Here is a 26744-nt window from a genome sequence, read left to right on the forward strand (position 1 = left end):
CAATGAAAAGCCTTCATTTGCTGATGCTATATCACACAGATAAACTATTTGTATTTATATTTTTATCTGCTAATGTAATATTGTTTCCTTAGTAGAGTAGTCGTCATTTTAATTAGATGTGCATCAGTGTGGCATCAAAAACAGTTAAATAAAGTGCCTTCATACGCAGGGAGGTTTTTTAACCTTTTCAGAACTATTTTCTAAAATATATTTTTGTAAATTTATTTTTTGGGCTCAACTAAGAATGATAAACACAGTCAATACAGGAGTCTCAGACGGTTATATGTAAGCTCTGGTCCTATGGAAATCACGACAGTCACACAATACCCTGCACATCACAAGTCAGGATTAACATCTGCAAACAGATCTTGTTTCATGAAGTCACAACATAAATGAATAGTAGGCATGATACTGCACGCTCTACTGGACAAAGTACTAACCATTGTGCGATCATAAGGCAAATACATGGAGGTTGGATCTACTAGGCATTTCCATTCAGGCTGATTTTACTGCAGAGACCCTGTCATAGGTACAGTATGTGCTTGTTTTGTGAGTGTCTGACATGTCTGTAGTGGGAATGCTCTGCTCTATCACAGTTGTTGCAATAGGGCATTAGAATAGGAGTGAATTCTGCTGATTTGTCACAGTTTTACTGCACAGCGTGTCAGCCACGCCGTATTAAAGTAGTACTGCATGCTCCAGGTTCCATACTGAGCCCATCACATGGCATGCACTCTCAGGGGATCAGGAGGGAATGTGCTGAAGTTAAGCATGCAAACCTCTCATACAGGTTAAGTGACTTTTTTTGTGATCTTTTTCTTCAGATTCAAAATAGACTCCAAGGTTTAACTGAGCCCTCGGTGTTCGAATTACATTCTGATTTCTGTACACAGAGACAGCGGTCAGCCTCATAATGTGGTGGTGTATTAAGTGCCATCGGACTTGACCGAGTGCAAAATGGAGAATGCCCCAGGTCCTGTCTCTGTCTACAGCAGAACTTAATCAGCTTCAGACTTGGAGGTAAGATGCTCTATACTAAATCAGCCGACACCACGAGGTCTCGGGACCAGAATATGAAATGTGTTATTGAAAATATGTTGATACTGTTAACAAAATACAAATATTCTAGTATACAACAGATGTACAAGAATAATGCATTTGCTAAGCTCACAAATGCCACCTGTCCACTGTGTTATATAGATTTTTTTCTTTTAACACTACAAGAAAGTGAATAAAACTCTCCAAGTATGTCAAGATATTATTTTACAGCGCAAGTCTTTGAAATAGTTTCTTCCCTTTGGAGAGCAGTCCCTTTTTCTTTTTGGAGGAGTACATGTCCAGTGGGGCCCTGATGGCACTGCCGGGCCCCACGGTGGCAGGGCCTGAGCCAGGGATGTGTGGACGCACTGTGGGAGAGGCTGCTCTTCTGGGCGGACCCGATTTTTCCAATGGAACCTAATGGGAGACCCGTAAGGGACAGTTGAGGGTGTTAAAAAGCCAGCCGTCTGTCACACCTCAGTCACTACTCCCCTCCTTCTCCTAAAGTCCTTTCTGTCTCAGCAGGGCCACCACAGATCTGAAGTCTACCTTCCTGAAAGTTGTCCTGTGCACTCAGGTATAGACACACTCCCTCCTCCCCCGCCCCACCTCTCCCTCCCACTCTGTCAGGTAGAAACAGTGTTTTTTTTTTTTTAATCAAACTGCTATGAATAAGCTACAACAACACAGAAGCATGATATTGACTAACTTCCACATCAATGTAAGGTGACATTTCCCAACAATGAATATCAAAAGCAGGGCAGTTTCTCTCACATAAACAGATACATTTGCATTTTGGGACAAGTGGGACATATTTATAAATATCACATTCACTTTCCTTTCTCTGATATATATATATGTATATATATAGATATTTACTGATACAACTGGGTTACAGTGAAACTACTAGTCACTATTCCTTTTCTGTAATCATGAGCTAAAAGGCTCCTTTAAATTGCACTTTGGGAAGACAGATGGTTCAAGATTCCCATTATATGAGGCTATATTTCTATAAATATTGTACGTGTGAATATAATTTAAAAGCCAGAACATGTAAAATATCAAAATCAATCTGCTACATTTGCTATTTTATTGAAATGAGTTTAAAGTGAGACTATGCGTTGTTGGGATAGAGGGATAACGGGGGGTTTTCAGACTTCAAACTGAGGGTTATTAGAATTCACTGTTGTGTCAATATATTATGTTCCTTTTCTTTATAACAAGCATAAAACAATCGTTACTAGTCTAGTCTGCTGGTGTCCCGGTTATTAACTAGGTTGCTAGCTAATGTTACATCATTGTTGCTGATTTGTGCATGACAGTCCTGCATATTGATGTATTTAAGCCGCACAATTTATGGGAAAAACGCCTTTACATAAAGTCTGGTGACTTTTGGGGCAAAGTTACCAAACTTATTAAATGTTATTAACACAATATAAATATTTTATTTTTAAATATCACAATTTTTTGTCATTATTGTTATATCGCGACAGCCCTTTACATAAATGCCATTAACGACTGCTGATGATGTATGAGGGTCTTGAAGAGTTGTTTCATAGGGGGGATTTCAACCTCTTCCCCTTGTAACTCTGTTCTGAGGGGCAATGCGGCACTCACAAACAAGGGTTAGTGGTAAAATTGTGCATGGGATTGAGCCTTAGACTTACTGCTCAAGCCTTACTTGGTCTGGTAACACCAGTAGTTTATGTGGCAAATGTTAGCAAAACTGTAAATATTGCTGTATGACCCAGATTACTGAGTCATTTTCCTGATTTTGTGGCTCTTCACCAGTTTTGCTACTATTCCAATAACTTAGCATTTTAGCTAAATCCTAAAAAGTAGTGTAGCAATTTAGCATTATCCCATAATGGTCAATTGTAGCTGCAGTAGCTGCTGCTCAGAAAAAGGTGCATAGTCTCACTTTAAATCAATAACTTGCAATCGAATTGATGGTTCACAAAATTAGCACTTATTTGAAAACCAAAATTCATTAAAAAAACTGATTTGTATTTCATACATTTATTTCTAATTATTCTTTACATAAAAGAAAAGGGTTCCAGATATGGTTAGAGCAGGGTAAACCAAATGACGATTATTAAAAAGATTTTATGCTTTTCTTTGGGTTTTTGCATAGAATTGGTAGGATTTCTGTCTAGGATGCAGCATGTCACACTGCACTGAAGGTAGTCTAAATGTTAGTACCATTCATTTGATTGGAACTTATTTATAATTGAGCACAATTGTACAACTATGGCCTTTTAGCTTACCATGAGTTACAGCAGGAGACTTATTGCAGGAGACGGACATTGTCATGTACAACACTCAGAGAAACAACTGAAGATACCATACTTCTTGTCTAATGCATTGGCGAGGGTTACGATCTCCAAACAACAGACAATATCGAGAGTTTTGGTGAAACAAAGAAGACCCTATCACTACATAAAGGAATGTCATATAAAGTACACATGTTGCATACCAGAAACTAAGGGTACCCATGTCATCTGCATTAGACGAGGGGAGCGTAATCTTGGTATCCTCAGTTGCTCACTTACGTGACGGAAACAGAGCCTTTAAGGTGTGAAATGAACACTCTTCTTCTGTTTTGCCAAGCGGGTGAGGAAAAGAAATAAAAAAAAATATATGGTGATGGCATTTCAATAGTTTGCACTATGACAATGGCAAATTAGAACACACTGAAAGAAATATCTGATGACACCTATTAATATTTCAACAATTGCATTATTTGTTAAACACGAAAATAACATCACATATTTACATTTAGTAAATAATTACTTCTGAAATTATTCTCTGATGGCAACATAGGCTAAGTGACCTTTGCGTGCTACTTTACAAGAAAGCAATATACAAAACAAGGCGTTGTTCAGGAGCAGATACAAAAGTTGTACTACACTAGACTTCTCTTTATATAAAATTTTTTGAGAATTCATGCATCTGGACTATAGAGCATGCTGAGCTACAGACTACATAGTTCATCTTTCAGTACAACAAAACTATTTACTCTATTAGAAATTATTGGAGATCAAACACAGACTATATTCATAAAGCATCTGTTAGAATGCTAAATATGCATGTGCAAAAAGTGTTAACTGCTGTTTTCAAGACATGACAGAACAAGTAAAAAGTCAAAGGAGCCCCCCCTCGTTTACTCTCATTGAGAATGCTTTATGAATACAATATATCCATGTATTTTTATACAATGCAGAACTTCCCCCCTTTTCACAGCAGTAAACATGAAAAATAAAAGTTCCTCTGTCAAGTATTAGTCTTAAAGTTTTATTTTTTTCATAGATTTCTTAGACATCTATTTATTTACAGTGTAATGCTCCAAAGTCAGAAATCCCATTGTACTTCAATGAGACACACACACGCACAGACACGAAACTAAAGGAGATAGAGGGAACTGAAAAGAGTAAATGGATGACAGAGGGCTAGTACTGCAAAGGAGCATGTACCCTTTTGGTCTTTATCCGTGCTGGAGTGTCCTGGGTGTAACGAGATGGTGAGTCAGTGAGAAAAACCTCGACATCATCAGGCACTTCTTCTAGAAAGTTGGAAGGAACGAGTCCCTTGTGTCCATTGAGTTCACCCTGTGGAGTACAGAAAGACAGTGAGCCTCTCCCTGCTGTATTTATCAACTTTAAAGTTCCCATTGACAGCTGGTGGAGTGTTGTTCACATCCATTCCCTATAGTTCAACAATTTCTACCCATACTTGTTTATATTATGACTGGGACAATGTGCTTCTCCCTGGTTTGATACTATCACAATACATAGATGGGAACTTTGACCTTTTTCAATCAGCTTTGAATTACTACAATGTTGGTAGTATAAACCTATTAATTATGTTACAACTTCATCTCCATGTCTCAAGTCTGACAAATGACGCGAAACACCTTATCTGATTGACTTTAAGGGTGTTGTATCAACTACGTGTTGCTCTGACATTGTTGACAGCCAAGTTTTATACAAGGGCCATCTCTCCTGTGGTGAACTATTTCAAGTGCCAATTTGATGTATTTTGTATAGTATTGAGATTCTATAATTATGAAAATATTAATATTACACATCACCGTCAGTCAGTATTTTTTCAGCAGAATCATTGCTATAGTGCATATGAAAGTGGTAAGTACAATACTAAAAACACCTCACAGTTACTAGGGGCCACAGGAAAGTCAGGCAATGTGCATTTATACAGAGCCAAACCTCTGAAACACTTTTTTTCAGTTGGATCCTCCAAATTTAGCTCTTGCTGGTTTCTACAATCTTTACCAACCCTGGCTTTAAGTGGCTCTTAGCTTTTTTTAGACTAATCAATACATGAACAACTCTGTTGAATGCAACAATCATGTAAACACAGGCAACAACAATAATAAATAAAATAGAAAATGAAATATATACACAGTATATTTGCTTCCCTCTCCTGGCCTCACAATGTCTCCACCTAGTGGTGGCTGTAAACCCGTGGGGAGTTTTGAAGTTGCTGTAGCTCATGAGTGTAAAATGTTAAGTCACCAGTGTTAAGCATGTCAAATAAAATTGATCATTTGTTGAGATAATAAAATCAAGGTCCCCTTGCTAATTTCTGTTAATGGTAATACTCATTATGTGTTAGCATCGAGTTTCAGGAATTGTAAAGAAGGTTATCACCATACTTACATTAGTATGTGTTTTTTAAATGCAAATCTGTGTGTTCCATAGGACACCTGTAGGGATACACTGTGCTCTAAATAGTTAGAAAAGAACAAAACAGAAACTGACACTAAGACAGAAATGTTTGGTACTTACGTAGTAAAAGCCGTCTTCATCTATTTCACCAAACACTGTGATGACGTCACCGGCACAGAAAGTCAGTTCAGCCTGTCGGAGAAGAATGAGCCGTGAGACACATTTGGCCTGAAGTGCTTTGATTCTAGTTTACAGCAGTGTAAGTTTGCCGAAGACTTTCCACTACATCAAATCTACTGGGGTTTGATGAGTTTGAAATGCTGTGCTTCCTTCTCCAAGTCAATGTGATGCATCTTAAACATGAGTTTCAATTCAGTCTCGGCAGACGGACTGTTGCAACTGTAAATGCATCAAATGTTTGAACTTTGAAGACAGGACTGCGACACACTGAGCACATATCTCCTACGGGATTCTTGAGAACACACAAACCAAACAGAGCGTATGTACAGTATGTAGGAGACAGGTCGACACAAGAGACCAAACCGAGGAGGGGAGATGCTGGCTCAGGCAATGCATGAGGGCCTATTATCATGACCACCAGGGACAGAGGGCTGTGGCCCCTCATCTGAAGCCCGCCTCCTCGTTTGCACTCCAACAAACGGGGGAGGAAACACACACAGAGCAGACAGTACCGTACCCTCCTCACCCTCACTCACCTCCTCATTCAGTCTGTTTCCCTCATACTGTGTCGGTGGCAGTGCCAATAGAAAGGTGAGAGTAAGTGAACGGGGGGGAGGGGCAAAAAAACAGAACGCGAAAGTAATTTAATTTTCTAGCTTACACAGTGCTAACTGAAACCCCTCATTCAACCTCACCTGTGCACATATTGCCCTGAATCACACATAAAGGAATAGTTCAACATCTAGGAGATGGTAAACTTAGCCTAACATCAAGATATGAGGCAGCACAGTGTCCTTAGTTACCAAGGTCTTATGTTCCCTAATTCACTATAATGTTAACACACATTAAAGGGGAATTCTGGTATTTTTAAACCTGATTCATACTTATCAAAAGTTATGGAATCGGTCCAGTATATTACCTTAGCTGGCAGCCATGACATGGCTGCTACAGCTGCAACATAACCCTTTGGGGCAACCCCGACCATCAAAGTTACGTTCACTGAAAATGCTAGTTTCTGCAACTGACAGGCTCAGGGTGTTATTCTGAGTGTCTGACAACATATGGAAACGATGACTCCACAGAGATACCCTTTTGTTAAATAATACAATATTAAAAAAAAAAAAAGTCTTGTTCAAGGAGAAGTCTTGCTCTGAAAGCTTGCAAGGTGAGTTGTTACAATGGTCTAAACTCCAGATTGTCATGACTTTGGAAATAAATTCTTGCTGGCGTTTCCACCTTCGTCTGCTCAACTCGCATCGTGCAAGATATCAGAGGGAGTCTTCTTCTTGAATGAGACTTGTGTAGCACAAAACTGATCTTTTTTTTTTGTCACAAAAAAGGATACAGTCGCCAGCCTGTCAGTGGCAAAAACAAGTACTTTTAGTGGATATAACTTGATAGTCAGAGTTGCACCAAAGGATTACATTGCAGCCCTGTCATGGCTGCCAGCTGAGGCGATCTACTGGACTGATTCCAAAACTTTTGGTAATGAAACATGCAAATATAGGGCCCAGGATTAATAATGAAAATAACATTTTGCTTGAACCCTCCTATTGTTTTCAGGTCAAATAACCCTAACTGTAGAGCTGGGGAACATAGAAACCTGCGAACACAAGAATGACTTCAGATTGGAAGCAGGGATAATCAGCTAGCCTGGCTGTCTGACGGTAACAAAATCTGCCAACCAGCACCTCGAAAGTCAATTAATTTATGTTTATATCTCATAAGAAAAAGTAAAAAAAACAGGGATTTTGTTCCAGACTAACGGCAAGTCTTGTCAGCACTGTGAAATAACTGTTAAAATTGTCTTTTCAGGTTTTGTCAAGTTAAAAAATTAGTTAAATTGGATTGAATAAATGAAAGTGAGTTAAAGAGAAAGTTTACCACTCTAATATCTGTCCATTTTATACAAAGCTAGCCCGTAGCTACATTTAACATAAAGACTGGAAGCAGCTACCTTGGCTGCGGTATTAGGGATCCAACTGGATTTGATAACAAGAACTGCTGTATTTTTACCCGAACCCTAACCAAGCAGACTCCTAATGCCTGAGGCAGCAGTCACAGAACAGTGGCATTCGCCTCCTATGAACTTCCATTCTGTACGAGCAAATGGGCAAATAAAATATTTGCATCTGGTGGCGAAGCAAATTCCCATCTTGGCTTTGCGTGCAGTTCAACCTTGCTGAACTTTGACCAGCGAAGTTGCAGCCACAACCAAAAGCCAAAGACGTGTGTGTGGTTGATCCACAAACGGACCACAAACAAGCAAAGTGAGTTCTGTGTACCTTGCATCGTGCACAGCCCTAATTAAGCATCGGCAGGTGATTTTCATTCACCTGGCTTTACGCATGTGTGGCTGTACTATTAACCTAACCAACCCAACCAATGAATGCAACCAATCAGTGGCAGAGTAGGGCAGCAGTTTTTGTATGGATTAAATAAGTGGTATAACATGTTCATGAGCAGGCTGTAGACAGAGCCAGACAAGTGGTTTCCCCCTGCTTCCAGTCTTTGTGCAAAGCCAAGCTAACCATCCTCTGGCTGCAGATTCATATTCAACGGACAGGTACCAATCTTCTAATTTAACTCTGCAACAGAGTGATAAGCCTTTCTTCCTAAAATGTCAAACTATTCCTTTCAAATCTGAATTAACAAAATCACAAATAGAACATCCTCATTTCAACATATGTTGTCCTGACTGCTTTTTTGTCAACATGATGGTGGTGACAGAGAATGGTCATGACAAAGTGAACAGCTGGAGCCGCAGGAGGGCTGTACCTCTACATCAACGTTAGGGGAGCTCTCTCGTGGGTCGTAGTCATACAGCGCCACCATTCTCCGCGTTGACATGGGATGTTGACGGCCACTTCGCCTGTTCCTCTCTGTGGAGAGGAAAAGACAAGAAAAAAGACTAATAAGTGAGAATGTAATGTAAAAGCGTCACTGAAAGATGTGATGGATGGTACATAATGCTATTCCTATGTTAATTAAGAGAAAGCTGACGGAAGACAGTGGAAACTAGCTGAAAGCACTTCACAGATGGATAAGGATGGTGGGGAATGAAAAAAGCAGTAAAGATGAAGCAGAAGGGCATCTCATTGGACACAGACCTCTCTTGGATTTTCTGGACCTGCGATTTATTGAGCGGCCATCTTTGAAACGATCACAGTTCACTTTACAGGAAAGCAGAAAAACATAATTAAGAGGGGAGGGTAGAGGACAGGAGAAATATGTCAGCTAAAGACAGTTCAGCAGAGCATTAAGTTAGACTCAGAGGGTGTAAGAGCAAAGTGAAAAAAAAAAGCTGAGGAGGTCCTGTAGGAAAAGGATGTCTCACCTAACTTCTCCACAGGAGTGTTGAGTGGCAGGAAACCCTGTTTGAGTAGCTGGTCCATCATTTCGTCATCCTCTGTTTGGATCTCTGAGACCATGTTACAGGGGATCAGACCCGCCCGGTCTCTGATCTCTGCCCTGTAGAAGCCATCCGTGTCTTTATTCCCAAACACCTGAAGGAACAACAAAGTGTAAAGAAACCGGTACAGATGAAACCTGCAGCAAGCACTGAAAAACACTGCTAATATTTAAATGTTATTCTAAAGGCACTGGCTAGGATGATGTTTGAAGGGACAGTTCACTTAAAAATCAAAAACACATTTTTCTTACGTGTAGTGCCATTTATCCATCTAGATCTAAGTACATTTATTCAAGTACTGTACTCAAGTACAACCTTTAGGTACCTGTACTTGAGTATTTCAATTTTTTCCTACCTTATACTTCCACTCCACTACATTATGGAGGTAAATATCCTAGTAATTACTCCACTATATTCATTAGATGACTTGAGTCACTAGTTACTTTACAGATTACATGTTACATTTACTTTTACTTGTACTCTTAATACTTAAGTACACTTAATACCAGATACTTTACTTACTTTGAGTACTATGTGAATTTTTTAGGAAAAAATATATCAAAGTTCTTTGAATTCAGTTTCTTAAATTTGATTATTTTCTGGTTTCTCTCCTCCTGTATGACAGTAAACTGAATATGTTTGGGTTATGGACAAAAGAGACATTTCAGGATGTCACACGTAACGCTGACTGACATTCACCATTTTATGTTTAATAGACAATGAAAATATTCTTTAGTAGAAGCCAGATACTGAACAGCACCCATCGACTGTAATTCCAAGTGCGCTTCCACTCATGGACGAGAGGCTAGCCTTAGCTAGCTAACGTTACAGCTCAGCTTGAGGAGGATGCCATGCACATTTCCTCCTGCCCAATTATATGGTTGGCAGGTGCAGGTCGGCAGAAAGAAAATAGTTCATGCATGAAACTGCTCACAACAAGGTCTGTGGATTATCTTGAGTAACTAGGTCATCATTTTTAGAGAGAGATCAAGTTCCCACCTTGATGATCTGTCCCTCCTTGAAAGGCAGCTCCTCATCAGCAGCGTCAGGGTTCGGCGACATAGACATGGGGTCGTAGTCAAACAGAGCCACAAACACGCGGGTCATCTCCTCCGGCTCGGACTCGTCATAGTAATCCAGGGAACGCCGCCCCCGCCCCTGCCTCCGCCCGCCATAGCCGTCTGAAACATAGAGGAGGCCTCTGCTGCTACTACCAGCCTTATACAGCCACGCTGGCTGTAGAGGCAATGAGAGCAGAAGATGTCTCTCTGTTAGAGCTGACAGGGGAGAGGGCGATGAGGTGCATGTGTGAAAAAAGAGCCAGAAATCGAATGAGATAATTATCCTTTTGGTTTTTAATTTCTTCTGCTGCTGTTTCACGCACTAAAAGCAAAGGATGCATTTAACAATAAACGCTCTGCACAATCGTAGAACAGCAGGGTTCTTCGTTCACACATCTCTGCTTGCTGGCGTGATAGTCACCAAACATCAGAACACAGAACAACACAGCACAGACAGGAAACACATGTCAAGCAGTTGTTGGGGTGCAAGGGAATACTGAATGACTGTGCACACCAGGAGGACACAAGTAACACTGCACTATTCATTGCTGTTTCACTGCCTTATCTCACAGAGGCTGATTAACATGCATGCTTTCCCGGAGTCAGACACGATGAGGGCTGCATTCCTACAAATGCAGGTGTACCGTCATGCTTATAGGACACATTCGGAAACAATGTGCAACAAAAAGGTCAAAGGAGGCACGTTCCTGAGGGAGATAACACATCAAATACTCAGCAGGTTCTAGTGAGGCAGATATCAGGGACAGTGAGGGGGAAGGGATGAACCTGATATCAGTTCCCCATGCTTCTCATGGATCACCATGTTCAATGTTTAAATGGCAGATTGTAGGTCTGAAGAATGGCTCAGCGACTCTGCAACCAGTGCTAACCAAGCAACTGAAATGTGCTTTTTGGGAGATGTTAAATGTGCTTCGACTTTGATGGTAGCAGAGTTAATGAATGTGCAACCGAGCGATACCAACAAGGCAAGAATGCACTAACCCATCAAGTTTCTTTCCTTCTCGCTGTATTGTAAATGGCTCATGCACAATTAAAGAAGACGGGCTGCTGGCCAATGAAGGTGGGAGGAGAAGGAAAAGAGAAGGTGGAAGAGGAGGTTGGGCTAAGTTGAAGTGGGGTGAGCGAGTGGCCTGGATATGGAGGGTGAACAGGAAAAGTGAGTGAATTAGGGTTTCTTGGGATTGAAGGTGTTGGAAGGAGTACATACAGGGAAGGGATTTTCATTCTCCAGCAACAGGAAAAGTGGCCAGTCTTGTCTTCCCCCGTCAGCTTTATTCAGCTAAGGTAAGCTAAGCTGACTAAACAAAGCAGCTGACTGTCCAGCACAGAACAAAGACCACTGTGATATCACTGCATGTGTTCAAGAACGATTCTTTTGCCTTTTCTGACCTTGTCAAGGTGAATTGTCATCTTGGAGAGAAGCTGCACCACATACCATATTGATCCTCTGAGGACATAGATCGCCATATCCTGCGCCGAGCTACACTGCCATAGTAAACATCCTCCTTGACGGGTGAGAGGTTCCCCTCACTCCCCTCACTGTTACTGTCCATGGTGATCTCTACAGAAGACACCAATCACAGCATTACGGTCAGAGATCCCCCGCACACACACTCTGCTCTACCCCATGGCCCATTCACTCATGCTGAGACAGTAGGATGATGAGGTTGCCCTGAGGTGGGGAGGGGTGTACAAGGCAACAGGTTTCACTCTGGAGTCACTGGGTGTAAAACAGCAATGCTTGCTCTGTTGCAGGGAGATCAAATTGGGTGGTCATGTCAACATGTTAACCCACAGTAAACACAGGCATTGGGGGTGTATCGGGGATAACTTTCCTGCAAAACTGCGTGTGAACATTTGGCGATTCCAGCTGGTGAGGATGGACAGCTACATAAAATAAGGGTCTACATGGTTGTTTAAGCTCTATGGGCGAGATGTACAGCTCAGCTCACATGGGTAAGGGAAACACATGGAATAAATAGCACAAACATCAGTGGCCCTGCAGGTGGGGATGAGGCGTCTCCTCATGTGGTGACCTCACTAACCAATGGATGGGATGGGCCGTTGCTGAGGGGGGGTGCCGATGTGAACTAGCCTCCTCCCTGAGTGGTCCAGACGATCAGCGCTTCCGTGTGATGGTGAGTTCCCAATGATCTTTAGAGTGAAAAACAACAGAAAAGACGTTAAAACAACAAACTGCCTGCGTTTTCAAGATGACTAAACATTTAAAAGAATCCCACCATCCTGTTAAAACAACTGAAAAACCATAAGAGCAAATGATGTGGCTTCCATTTGTCCTTAGGGAGGCAAAACAATAGAAAAAAAAAATCCATCCATCAAAACAAGTAAATCAAATCAACCCCAACACAACAACATGGACTGGGAGTTAGGAAGGGTCAGATGTTTAGCTAAAGACCATTTGTTTGGTTTGTTTTGTTCTGTGCATGTCAGCTCCTTGATGAGAAAAGAAGCAAGTGATGGTATAAAAGACAGAAACGATGAGTGAAGAAGAGAGAAGGGGGGATGAGAAGAAAAAGTGTTTATTGAGAATGGACAAAGATGTGGTTAGATGAGCAAAGCCATTATAGCTTCAGCCTGGGGCTTTGCATTACAGCAATCAAAACATTTAATATATGAAAACTGATGATGAACAAGATAATTTTTTTTGCTGAAACAAGTGAAAGAGACAAGCGAGAGAGGATGTGTATGGGTTGATGGCTAGATGAATCACCGCAGGCAGCAAAAGTCTCGATCTGGCCTTTTTTTTGTACGTGAAGCAATGAGATGCAGGAAATAAAGCTCCAAGCACAGGGTGGAGTGATACGGCTGCAGCTCTACAGGGCGAGACACTGAGAGCACCGAATGAGGTTGGCAGCTGGCAGAGAGAAGGCGAGGGCAGGGGGAGCAGAGACGGGAGCAGCAGGTCCCCATGCACTGCACAGACACTTTCCTTTAAAAGGAACCTTTCCCCTCAAAGACATGAGAAGTCAAAACTTGGTTAAATGGCCTTTAGGTAATTGAAAGCTTTACTTTAAAATCCACCATCCCACAGTCTGAGTACGAGCAAAGTAATTTACACAAAATAAAACATCAAATCAGACCAACCATGAACATGTGATACTTGAAACAAATGAAAAACAAAATGCCAAATAAAAAAAGGGGGGGGGGGGGGGTTAAATCATAAAGAAAAAGACAACATTAATAAAACAGAATGGCTGCAGCTTGCTGATAGAAAGTACAGCAGAAAGTCTGAATCACACACCAGCGGCTGGTCCCGGTTGAGCCTGGACAAAGACTGGGCCCTAGCCTCCCTGTGGGGGCTGTAATAGACCCTGTCCAGCTCGTTCAGCCGACCCTCGCTCAGGGTCCCGTCCCTGGAGTAGTTTCTTGGCCCGGCCTCCCGACCAGGCCCAAAGTGGTCCCTGTTCCTAAAGTCACCCGTGTGTACCGACTTGGCTGCAGTCATTGGCACATCAGAGAACTCCTCCTCCACGCTGCACTGGCGGGTCAGAGTTCTTTTACGGCCCATCGCCAGCGCCCGCCTTTCTATCGGGCCTTCACAGTGAATGATGTGCACGGGCCCCCGCATGGGGCTCCCATGAACATAGTACCCTCGATGACTGCGGCCTAGAGAGCCTTCTTCCTCACTGCCACAGTCTAACCCACTGTCAGGACTCTTGGTGTTCTGGCGGTTGGGTCGTCCATGACTGCGGTCGTCTGGGTTGTAGCCGTAGCGGCCGTCGGTGAAACGAGGGGAGGAGCGCTGGCGCTGCAAGTGGCGGGAGCTCTTGCCATGGGTGAGATGGTCGTACATGTGGGAGTTTTGGGGGTACATCCTCCGCTGAGTGTGTGGTGTTCCCGGCCGCCCGCCGTCTTCAAAGCACAGGCGCTGGCCCATGCCGTCCATGCCGTCCAAATCTTCCTCAGCCACCTCAGGGATGCTGTGGAGACGTTTGCTGCGGAGCGACTTCTGCTTTACAACCTCCCTCTGGAGGTCCCAGCAGTCTCTTTCCTCGGCTAAGTCCTGACGCTTGTAATATGCCTTCAGTCATGACCAGGAGGCAAAGTTCCACAATTTCACAGTTCAGTTAGTCAATTCAAAAGGTCAAAGGGTTGAAAAGTTTTTCGAAGGTTTTAGAACAGGCAGGAAACAACACAGTATGTGAATAGAACAAATGGGGGGGAAAGACAAAATAAAGACAGAATTAGTTATTTGTGGCAATGTAGTAAGACATGCATTCTCATTCCGTGAGAAGAAAATGGCATGCTCTGAACAGGAATCTGTGAAGGCTCAAATATGGAGTGATAACTGATAAACTGAGCGTGGGCACGGAGGTTAAATGTGGGAAAAAGAATTCGCTTGTGAGAAAATAGAAATATCCAAACAAACAAATGAAAGGCTTAGTTAGTGCCACAGGTGAGGGATACATGAAAACATCAATGTGGATAGAATAAATGAATCTTTAAAAAAGCAAAAAAAAATTGACAACATGAAGCTGAGTGAGTAGAAGAATCAGTTGCTCAGGACACACTGCATCAGGACACTTCAGATGTAGTCAAACAGACACAAATTCCTTCCATGTGCTCACAGAAAACAAGCAGAGGGAAATTTGACTTTAAAGGAACAGTTCACCCATAAATTAAAATTCAGTCATTAACTACTCACCCCCGGGCCGATGGAAAATCGGGTGAATTTTGTGGTCCACAAAACATTTCTGGAGCTTCACAGCAAAACAGCAGTCCAGCATTCTCTTAAACAACTGAAGTAGTTGGGGACTTGTTTTAAAACACAAAAAAATAACTAAAAAAACATAAAATGACTCCAAACAGCTGGTCCGGCGAAATCCAAGTCTCCAGAAGCCCGAGATCCCAAATTGATTTGAAAAGATGTCATATATACCCTCGATGCCAGGTTGAGCTTGTTCACCCTCTTCAGACGTGGAACACTTTTAGCTCATCAGCTACAATGATTTCAGCTTAAAAACGGGTGTAATAACATCTATTTGAGGGCTTCTGAAGACTTGGTTTACGCCGGACTAGCTGTATGGTGCTTGTTATGTTGTTGTTTTTTTTATGCTTAAAAACAAGTCCCCAGCTACTTCAGTTGTTTAAGAGAATGCTGCCAGGCTATTTAGCTGTGAAGCTCCAGAAATGTTTAATAGACTCCAAAACCTCACCTGACTTTCCATCGACATGGGGGCGAGTAGATAATGAAAGGACTATTCCTTTAATAATTCCCTTAACAATATCTTAGTCAAATTTTACATCATTACTATACACATTTTGAAGTAATTTATTTACAGAAATATAAGGGAAGGATAAAATGCAACAGTGATTTACAAAATAGGTGGCGATGATGAAAAGGAGATGCTGTATTGGTGTATTTAAAGGGTAAATACACCAAAGAATATACTTTACACCCCATGTTGTACAGATATCTAGACACAAACAGAGATAACTTAATGAGATTTGCTTCTGAAAGCAAGTCTGCTTTATTACAAAGGACCAATCAGCCACTACAGTACACCTCACACTCACAACAGGATGCTTTTCTATAATGATGGCAGATTGGCTTTACATCCACACATCCCCACTGAAATGAAGACAGGATCACGTACCGACAATGTTCTACATCCATAGAAAAATTAAACATTAGGACATGACAGACACAAACAAAAGTGAATATTTCCATTTAAGTACTCACTTAAATGAGATTCCCATATGCACTTCATATGCCATGACCCTTTGATACAGTACAGTATATTAAAATTTGCAATTAAATATCAAATTCTAACATTTGACTCTAACACTTGTAACACTCCTTCTGTGCAATATTAAGAGCATCAAAATGCAATGCAAGCCTTAAAAAACGCTCTGCTCCTAGAGTACAGCCTCCCCCTCTCGCATGCTGTATTGTTATGTTTACACAGCCATTCCCATGAGCTCAGCCCTGAATGAATAAAGCGGTGCTGGAGGGGCGGGTGGAGGAGCAAGGCTGGAGTGGGGAGGCTGATTCGGCTAAGGCAAGGCAGGGGAGCTCAGCCAGGCAAAGCCACGACGGGCCTGGTTGTGGAGCCTGTGAGAGAGAGCAGTTACCCCTGCAGTGGGCAAGACCCTCCCTCCCTCTCCCTCCCTCCCTCCCTCCCTCGACCTCCCGTCTTCCCCACCTTCTTCTGTCCTCCCCCTGGTCACTACCGACTGAAGGTGTGCAGTATGTACCTTAAGAGTGTTGTGAGAGTTGATGCTGCGCCTGCGACCCTCCTCCAGCTGCATCTCAGAGTAGAGATCTTCCTCGTCCTCCTCCATGATGTCAGACAGGTCAGAGCCCCGGCTGCTCTCTGTGTGGTACTCCTCACTGTGGCTGTAGTGGTGATGATGGTGCTAAGGGAGTTGGAAGTTGGAAAGAAGCATATTGGGTAGAGAACAACAAGTTCATAGTTTTATCAGGGCTCTTGCAGAATTTTTAAGTCAAATTAAGTGCTATTTAAGGCCTTTGTAATACCTCAACAAATATATTTTTAAACCCAAAAAGTATCCAAACTATTTCTCTGATACAATGAATGCCCCTCTGCCTTTTGTGTTTCTGGCAGTGACAAAATGCTTGCTAAATGCAAATTCTTGAGAAGTTGCCAAGAAGTCAGAGGAAGTTTCAGGTGTGCTACGTGCAAACAGTTTAGCTCTTAGCATTGCCCCACTTGTTTCAGCTCATGTGGGATTCAACAGCTTTCACCCTATGGTCCCTGACCTACATGTACTTTGGGCATTAATTATACCTTGCTTCATTTCCTGCCAACCATAAGCTCACATATTCCCATCTTGGCTCATTGCTTGTTAGCTCCCCTTACAAAAATTAAGTATACTTCAAGTTCATTTTATCAAGTGAATTTAAGTTAAGTTCAAGTATATTTCCCAAGTATACTTTATGTAATAAGTACCCCTAACCTCGATGTGCGCTAAGTGCACTACCTCAATACTTGTTGGGACTAAATTCGCCCATTTTTTAGTTTATAAAAGTGTACCTCTAAGTAAACTAAGTGTAAGAGTAATACTGTAAGTACACAACTAGATTACACCTAAGTTGTATTTACAGTATAGCAGCAGTGAAGTATCTGACTAGGTTAGGTGTCATATTTATACTTTAAATATACCTTTAACTTTTTTAGACATAATAAATCACATTTTTTTGCATGGCTACCGTGCATGACAATTTACCCAATAGTCTTAAACGCACCATGTGCAAATGTAATACCTACAGCAAATATTGTACTGAATTTAAGACAATTTATTATCTTAATGTCCTTTTCTTTCTTTTCTTTTAGACTTCAGATTAGAAGGAGCTGTAGGACTTGTTCATGGTGACATCTTTGGAGGTGGATGACATTGAAATCCTCAGTAGGTGATTACCAAAGAGTTGAAACAAAGTGTCTACACTCTACAGAGACTCAGAATACCAGAGAACTGCCTAAATAGCACTAAAGATGTCACCTAAAGACTCGGACACCTTCATTAAAGTACAGAAGCAGCCATCACCTCCAATTTCCTTGTAGCTTTCATTATTGATATATTGGTATATTGTTGTGTGTACTGTGGCAGACGCTTGTATAGCTGGCAATGTGCAGTTGTACTTTGCCAAAGTAAAATTTCCATACACAGCTGGATTATTAAAGACTGGTTGATACAAACATGTGCTATGTGGTTGCTGTGATACAGTTAGGCGCTATTCTGTTGTGAGATTTTGCTTCGTTTGTATGAGACCCTGCGTGGTCCTTTGCTCTCCTTTAGAAGGATACAGCTCCTCCTATTGGGGTATATCTGTTGTGCAGTTTTGGATAACCTATAATTAGCACACCTGTGTAGTTTCACTGTGATTTTGCCAGAATACACGCTGAGGAAGGGCGTCTTGCCCGAAACGTCCATGTGGCAACAATAAACAGTTGGATGAGAGTGCTGTCCTTTACATTTCTTTTGTTTATACAAGACTGCAAAATAAAACAAGTCTACAATATTGATGCATTCCAGGTACACGGATACATTTAAGAGGTGATATGATTGGACTGAATTTGTGTTCACCTACATGTCCATGTTCTTCCTAGAAACAAGTGACACAAACTCATCGATTGGCTGAGCAAAGCTTGTTGTGTTCTCTGTAAAGTACCTGTCTGCCCAACTCTGAGCCTCTGAGGAATTCATCCACCGAGGCTCCTCTCCTCCTCGCATGAGGAGAGTCATAGCCATCCTCCTCCTCGTCAGAGTTGAGTGGATGCAAGGCGTTACCTCGATCACTGAAGATATTCCTTTTCTCAACCTGAGAAAACACATTGTAGTAATTAAGATCGACAAATGGAATGGTGTAATATTCCTAAAATCATGTTTTCTTTCTGAAAAAAAAAACTTGAGTGAGATATTTCTATCTTCACCAAATATATATATATATATATATATATATATATATATATATATATATATATATATATATATATATATACACACACACGCATATATACATACACACACACACATATATATATCTCATCCATAGCACAGTGAAAAATCCGATTTCCAGAATCAATACTAGATTCTTCCACATGCTGAGATAAGTACTGTTCTATAATTAAATACCCACTCACCCTGTTGCCCTCAGCAAACACTCTCTGGGCAGCTTCCCTGGCCATGGCCTTGGCGATGGTGTTGGGGATGGGGACTCCCTGAGGCTGCGGCAGGATCCTCTGAGGCGAGGGCGATCGCCGTGGCGGGAAGTGTGGTGGCTCCAGGTTGGGTCCGCGCATGGGAGGCAGCGGAGAGGGGGAACGCTCCCAGGGCTGGGCTGATCGCAGGCCCACCTCGTGCTCTTTGGTTTCTGGCTCTCTGGCACTTACTAATGGTTTGGACTTGGGCATGGGGTGGCGCTGGAAATGAGGCTGGGACGAGGGATGAGGAGGGGGGTGGCTGGAGGGCTGCGAGTGCGGCTGCGAATGCGGCTGTGCGTGGGGCAGCGTGTGGGGCTGGGCTCGTGGCAGAGGCTGCACCTGGGGCTGAGGGTGATTCGGGGGGTACGTTGAAGGATAAGGAGGATGGGTTTGTGAGTGCACTGGATGGGACTGTGGGAGGGGGATCGGGTGGGGAGGTGCAGTGGTTCGGCGGGAGAGGTGTGGAGAGCCCAAGAGATTGTGCGGGATCATGGCCACGGGCGAGTCCTGGGACTCTCCTTGTGTCGATAACGTCCTTACAATGACTTCCCTGGCCTCCAGACACTGAATCCTGTTTAACTCCACGGTCACATAGTCTGCCGTAGGGTATAAGACCTCTGCTATCTGCATTCACAAAGGAAGCAGAGAGTCCTTACCAAAGGGCAATTCAGAATGTCAGCATGCAAAAACACTTCCTCTGTAACCCTCCCATCATATACACATATCTACTGGGGTGTCACAATTTCTATTTTAAGTGTAAAATCGATCAAATGAGCCATCAATTTTAAAATCAAAAGCAGGATTGTATTTAGCCCTTCTCCACCAGTGATGTGCATCTGAAGAACAAAAAAACACAACAACTAAAGGGCGACACAGCTAGCTTACTGGTAGCCTGCAGCTACACTGCCAGACACTAATCCTGTGTGCATGAAGACGATCAACTGAGTGGCACTGGAGGAATCTTCAGCAGTGTTGAGAAGAGGGTTTACTTGTGACAGATTAAAGAAAACATTCTATATTTTGTTGTTTACTGTTGAATTTGCAAAGGGTGGTATTTTTACCCTTATTTTTGGTGAATTATTAAACTTAACCCCAAACATAACACAGAGATTTTTTGGTCTCCAGTGCATTAAACGGACCACGTTTAAACCTCAGCTACAGCCCCCGCTTCAGGTCTGTTGGAAAATGGTCCACTTTATTTCTTTAACTCAGCATGCTGATTTTATTTTAAACTTAAAGTTGACACTATCATGTTCGTCCCTGGGGGCTGAATATCAGCATTATGTAATTTCCCCAGGAGGTGGCAATAGAGCACCACTCACAGAAGTGAACACAGAGGAAGGCAAAGGTTTTTAAGCACTGTAACACACACACAAATGACTTGTCTGACATAAGGTACCTTTTGTCCCTTTGTGCACACGGCGTAGCCAATCACGCTGGCCCCGTTGGAGGTTCCTGAAGACGTCAGAAGCGGCGGCTTCCATCTGACCTGCAGGAGCCCGGGCGTCTGACCACACTGAACCTGCACCTCCTGGGGAGGGAGAGGGGGTCCTGGGGAGCACAACACACACACTGGGTGAGAAGAGAGAGAAAAAAAGATGTCTCACCAGCGAACCATTTCTGCCTGTTTGATGAAAAAAAAAAAGAATTCGCTGACGTCAGTACTATGCAATCACATTCAATAACTGCTTCATAAATCTTACCTCTGAAGTACTGTATAAAGCCGAACCTTGTGGCATTGCTAAGAATTGTATCAAAAACATTATGTACACTTAAGTGTTTTAAAAGCATTTTCAATTTAACTGAAATTAACAACTGGTGTGTGAGTCAGTGACAGCAGGATATTATGCTCATGTCAGGTTTATGGCGTGTATCTCTTGATTAGTCTGTGCGTGTATCATTTTGCCAGCATTCAGCCATCACTGTGTGTGGAGCAATATCCTGATGCCAGATTCTCACTGAAAATATTCTATGGAGCATAAAAAAAAACACAGTTTGCTTTTTCCACAATCTGTAAGTGCTGCCTGCATACTAAACAACATCCCCATCTGTGCAGGGCTGCTGCTCCCCTGCAGTGACACAGGGAGAGAGGGCGAGCAGATGCAGTCAGCAGTATCTCCGAGCTGCAACGTGCAGCTGTTTGTGTGTCTGAGAATCTACATCGATGCAATCTTAATCACATTTCTACGCCGACTGTCAGCAGACAACACACACAGTCTTGGAACAGCAGCAGGGTCTGTTTGGAGATTTCATTTCCTCTTGTCACAAACAAGCTCCTCTGAGAACTAGAGAGAACTAGAGAACTGAGACTTTAAATGAACATTTCAGTGGAGACTCTTTCATTAACACTGGACACGAACAGCGGACACTGACTTCCAGGCAGTGAATTGGACGCTGTGACTAATATTAATAAAAATGTTGAATCACTAATAATGAAGCCACTTGCTTTGAAGAACACATGCTGAGTGTGAGAGCCTATTATAGAGCCTCCAGACGCTGTCCTCTTTATTGACAACAGTTGTTCACACCGATACTGACACTATTTCAGACGCCTCTAATTAACATGTTCAATAGATGGATCATTTAATGAACTCACAGCATGTTAGCTCGTCAGCTGCCAACAGAAAATGTCAATTCAAACTTCAGCTTTTCACTCTGTCCTCCCCTTTCTTTCTCTCACTCTCTGTGTCCTCCCTACGTTCCTTCCCTTTCACTCTTTCTTCTATTCATTACTTGCCTTCATAATCTCTCTGTTATCTCTGTAATTTTCTGAACTGCTTCTTTCTTGTTCTGGCACCTTAAGAGTTTTGTTCTCCTTTCCATATCAAATAAAGGCTAAATAAACACAATCACACCAACCCTTTATGCAATGAAAACATATTTATACTGTATACTATATGTTATGACAACATTTGCACCTTGTAATTACATATTAAATTAATTGAGTATTGACACAGGCTTATGTTTTAAGCAAGTGGCACGAGCCTGAGTCTGCTGGGCTTCACCTCAGCTAATTCAAGTCTCTGATCTTCACCTCTCGCCATGTTTGTGGTGTCGGTTGTCTTTTAGAGAAATTTGTAATGCGAATATTGGACAAATAATATGGATCACTATGTAGTTAATTGAACTAAAAGAGTGGAGTGGAGGTCTGGATGCCAGTGTTTTGGAATAACGAGCAACCCTGTTAGCGCTAACCGGCAGACGGCTGCTGGACAGAGCCCGGGACCGGGAGGAATAAACAGTTGAGGAGAGTACAGAACTGTTTTGTACTATTGATGTACAATTGATTATAAAATGACATATCTATCTATCTATCTATCTATCTATATATTCACGAGTATATCAATTATTACTGTTTTATATATATTGTAAAAAAAAGACATATTTTGCATTCTAGTAATACATGTCAAATGTATTTTAGACATTTATAATAGTAAGATGTTTAAATTCATATCACTATATAACCAATATATTATCAAAGTGAACATACAATCAGTTTTGTATTATTTTAGCATAATGACAACATGGTCATTGTAAATAAGTATTGTCATGTATTGTAAAATATATTTGGACTACTTTTCAGATTTTTCATATATTACATTGTATTTTTCATCCATCCATCGTCTGTTACTGCTTATCCTTCTCCAGCTGACATCGGGCGTGTGGCGGGGTACCGATAAGACGCCAGTTCATCACAGGGATAACAAATAGGGACAAACAACCATTCACACTCACATACACACCTACAGACAATTTAGACAGTAGACTTTTTGCATGTCTTTGGATTCTGGGAGGACGCCGGAGTACCCGGAGAAAACCCACGCAGACAGCATGCAAACACTGCACAGAAAAGGCACTGCCCCAGCCAGGTCTCAAACCCAGGCCCATCTTGCTGTGGGGCAACATTCACGACTGCACCACCGTGCTGCCCTACTTGTATTTTTCAGAATATGTCAATATATGCTTGTTCCATAAGTGCTTGACTACTTAGACCTATAAAAAGCAACAATATGTCAGGCCTAACAACATTTTATCCACAACTGGCTAACTACACTATGCCTGTACATTTACACAGACAAAACAGTGCCATAAATGTAGCTGGCTGTGGAGAGAATCACTCTTATTACATTCTCACTTTCCTGTAGTGAGGCAGTCAGGCTGTGAGACCTGAGTTAGTGCTGGCAGCAGCAAAGCATCAACGAGCCTCATGGGAAAAGAAATCCCAGAGACCTACGCTCGCTATTTACACTAATTTGGCTTCAAGAGACTTGTTTCCAGTGTTGTGAAGCTTTATTCAGAAAACCCTTCTTCGATGTTTTCTTGTTGCACTTTTTGTGTGTCTGTGTGTGCGTGTGTGTGTGTGTGTTACCATGCATGTGTCGTATTGCAGTAATACACGCTAAAATCCTTGAGGGCAGTCTAAAAGTGGCTGGGGAAAAATGAAAATGCCTGAGATGTTTGTCACGTTTGTAAGTGTAAAGGGCTCAAAGCATTTGGTAGAGTAAATAAATAGATTGCTGTGTTTGATATAAATTATCAGATGGCCTTCATTGTGAAATATCAGACGACTTTGAAACAGAACTGAATATTACAGTACAAGGCCAGCGATCAGACTGAGGATACAGGAGAACAATGTTACCCTCTGTCATAAAATCATCTTTTACATAAAAATATCAAACTGACTGTGGAAAGAAAAATAAGACTTTGGTCAGAGAGCTCTCAGCAACCGTGTCTAACCACAGCCTACACTTATTTTCCATGAAAAGCTCTGATAAACCCACTCTATGTCACCTGCCCATAAGTAATGAAAGAAAGCTAAAAGGGGACTGAATGTTGGACTTACATTTGCCAGGTAGTCAAAAACAGGTCTTCAGATGAATGCTAATGTGTCTGCTGGATGTTTAAATAAGTGGCTGACAAGTTCATCTCAAAAACTTTATATGGCCCCCAGGTGGCCTAAAAATCAGTTTAAGATCAGGACTAATGATCTACAGCCACATTAACCACTTTGTGAGGCTGTACTCAGGTAGGGAGCTGCTTTGAGCTAAAATATGAATAGAACATGCTAGCATGCTCACAATAACAATGCTATGATGCTGACATTAAGCTGATATGATGTTAACCATGTTCTCCGTCTTAGCTTAGTGTAACTAAGCATTGCTTTCTATCTTACTTTAAGCACTAAACAAAAGTAGAGCTGAGACCAGTGAGAATGTTGTAAGATTGGCAAGATTTGGTCATAAACTTTGCTTTATTGAACAATTTTTTAAAAATGACCTAGGGTTTCACAATATACTGGTATTGGAAATAACCATGGCATTAAAAAATGAAATATTGATATTTACACATATACTGTAATATTATCATGAATAATCCAGTACAGTTATGGTGGATCTTTTGTGTTCAGTTCATCCGGTTGTCATTATTTCTAACAATTCATTAAGTGCAACTGTTCTTTTCATACAGCTCCAAATCACCACATTTGTATTTTAAGTGTAATTTATTCGCCACAAAGAGAGAAAGAGAGAGAAAACACCCAATATACAAATTGAAATTTTCTATAGATACCACGGAAATATCGTTATTGTGAATTTGTTTGGCCACAAGAACCGTGCAGTGAAAATCTGGTATCATAGCTCTATTTTTATTCTTATACTTTACGGGGATATGAATGACCTGAATGTCTGAAATTTCTTGGCAATCCATCCCACATTAGTTGGGATGATTCACTCAAAACGTGAAATCAGAGACTGTTGTGCCCACATCTTTACAGAGAACCTGTCTCCACAACAACATCTTGGATCAAACTGCAACACTCGACAGGCAGACCTTGTTCTGAGTGGACTACAGCAGAATGAGAAGAGGTGTGCTCTGTTTATAACATCGAGGCTTGGTGCTTATACACTGTCAAAGTGGATGGAATGTGTTTCCCAAATCATAAATGCTAACATCACTGTGGCACTAGAGGAAAAGTCAGAGGATCCCCAGAGTCATTAGGATAACTTCTCAATGCACTACTGATATATGTACTAAATTTTGCAGCAGCGTTTCAGGGTGCATTGGTTAAAGTAACTCTGAGAGCCGCGACGCACTTGGCAGTTTTTAAAATCTGAGCACTGTTGGAATATCCCTTTTGGTCACTCAGAACACCATACTCTCGTGGTGGCGGAGCGCAATCTGGGCTCTCTGTCAGAGGAGCTGCAGCAGCTAGCCCTGTGGTAATGGAACTGCAAATCCCTGCCATGCTGATGTGCCGAGTCTAAAGCCGAGCTAGCACATACGTATGAAAAAAAACCCAGAAATGGACCAACAGACCAACCAGACCAGCACCTGCCATGCTAGCATGGATAAAGATATTCCAGAGAGTCTAGCCGTAGCTATACAATCATACAACAAACAACACGTTAAAAAAAGTCTCTGCATCGTTGTGATTTACTGAACAGGTGAGCTTGCTAATGAGAGTAATGTTTTGGAGGCTGACCTGCAGGCTGAGTGCAGAACTCCACTGAGATTTCCCTCTTCTCCCTTTGATCCATCGGAAGCTGCCAAGGCACCTGATGCGGCTGCGCCACAACCTTCACCTTGTAAACTGTCATCGCCTTCAAGTTGAAGAACTTGTACTTATAGCCCCCTGCCTTGACCATGTCATACTCTGCACCGTTGAGGAAGATGGTGTGACTGTAGTTGCTGTTGCTGGGCATCCAGGAGAGCTCAGCAGAGACCTGCGTGATGCTGTCCACCTGCAGGTAATAAGGTGCCACCACCACATCCTTTCCCACGAGCATAGTGCACCGCAGCTCGTCCGACGGGCCACGTTCAGTGATGCTCTGTACTGAGATACGGTAGGTGTTGGTGGCCAGATTGAGCTTTTCGATAAGAGACTTTGTCCTGCCCCCGTAGGGGACACTCATGCGTACCTCCTTATCCACCAAGACATTGTAGCCACTGATGGAGCCCCAGCCCGGTGGGACCACAGGAGGATCCCAACCAATAATCACACTCTTGGCAAGTTGTTTAATCAGGTTGATGCGGCGGGGATAAGGCACAATGTCTTCACCGACCTCGTCAATGCTGACATCCAAGGTTCCTGTCCCGTTGCTGGAGGAGCCCAGGAGGTCCATGCCCAAGCTGCTGGTGCTTAGACAGTCTAGTTTACTGTCGGACAGCATTCTGCTTATGCCTGTTCCCGTCCCAGTGCCGACCCCCAGTCTCTGAGACCCCAGACTACTGTGGTTGAGGTAGCCAGGTTCTTTAGCTACTGTGTCCCTGTGTTGGACAGAGGGTGTCTCCTCATCTTGGACAAAATCCACAAAATTGGATGGGACGAGTCCCCGCTGTCCATCCAGCAGCTCTCCTGAGGAACAGAAAGGAGATAGTTGGTATTGAAGTGATGTTAGGCACAATAGATTAAAGGATAAGTACACTCAAAAATCAAATCTCAGTCATAATCTACTTACCCCCATGCGAAAGTCAGGTGAAGTTTCATAGTCCACAAAACATTTCTGGAGCTTCAAAGCAAAACAATGTTGAAGTGTTCTCCTAAACAACTGAAATAAAACAACTGATGATCGGAGTCTCCAGAAGCTCAGAGATCCCAAATTGATTTGATAAGATTCTATTTACACCCTTTTTTAAGCTGAAATTTTTACTGTGGCTGCTG

The 26744-nt window shown here is 42.2% G+C and overlaps 1 protein-coding gene across 1 annotated transcript in view; it reads right to left on the reverse strand.

Moving 5' to 3' along the window:
* Positions 1-1058: 1058 nt before the first annotated feature.
* Positions 1059-26744, reverse strand: part of rimbp2b (RIMS binding protein 2b) — a 115993-nt gene continuing 90307 nt past the window's right edge. The window contains exons 14-28 of the mRNA XM_084359010.1: positions 25566-26438; positions 20484-20635; positions 19025-19708; positions 18553-18702; positions 16617-16778; positions 13660-14439; positions 12443-12551; positions 10315-10592; positions 9241-9409; positions 9014-9076; positions 8682-8785; positions 6440-6466; positions 5844-5915; positions 4512-4646; positions 1059-1455 (exon numbers count right to left, since the gene is read on the reverse strand). Coding sequence (XP_084215136.1) covers positions 1264-1455; positions 4512-4646; positions 5844-5915; positions 6440-6466; positions 8682-8785; positions 9014-9076; positions 9241-9409; positions 10315-10592; positions 12443-12551; positions 13660-14439; positions 16617-16778; positions 18553-18702; positions 19025-19708; positions 20484-20635; positions 25566-26438 — 3950 coding nt within the window. The 3' untranslated portion in view covers positions 1059-1263. The remainder of the gene's footprint in view (positions 1456-4511; positions 4647-5843; positions 5916-6439; positions 6467-8681; positions 8786-9013; positions 9077-9240; positions 9410-10314; positions 10593-12442; positions 12552-13659; positions 14440-16616; positions 16779-18552; positions 18703-19024; positions 19709-20483; positions 20636-25565; positions 26439-26744) is intronic.

The sequence above is a fragment of the Pagrus pagrus genome, assembly GCF_965226575.1.
Source record: "Pagrus pagrus genome assembly, chromosome: 8".
Classification (NCBI taxonomy): domain Eukaryota; kingdom Metazoa; phylum Chordata; class Actinopteri; order Spariformes; family Sparidae; genus Pagrus; species Pagrus pagrus.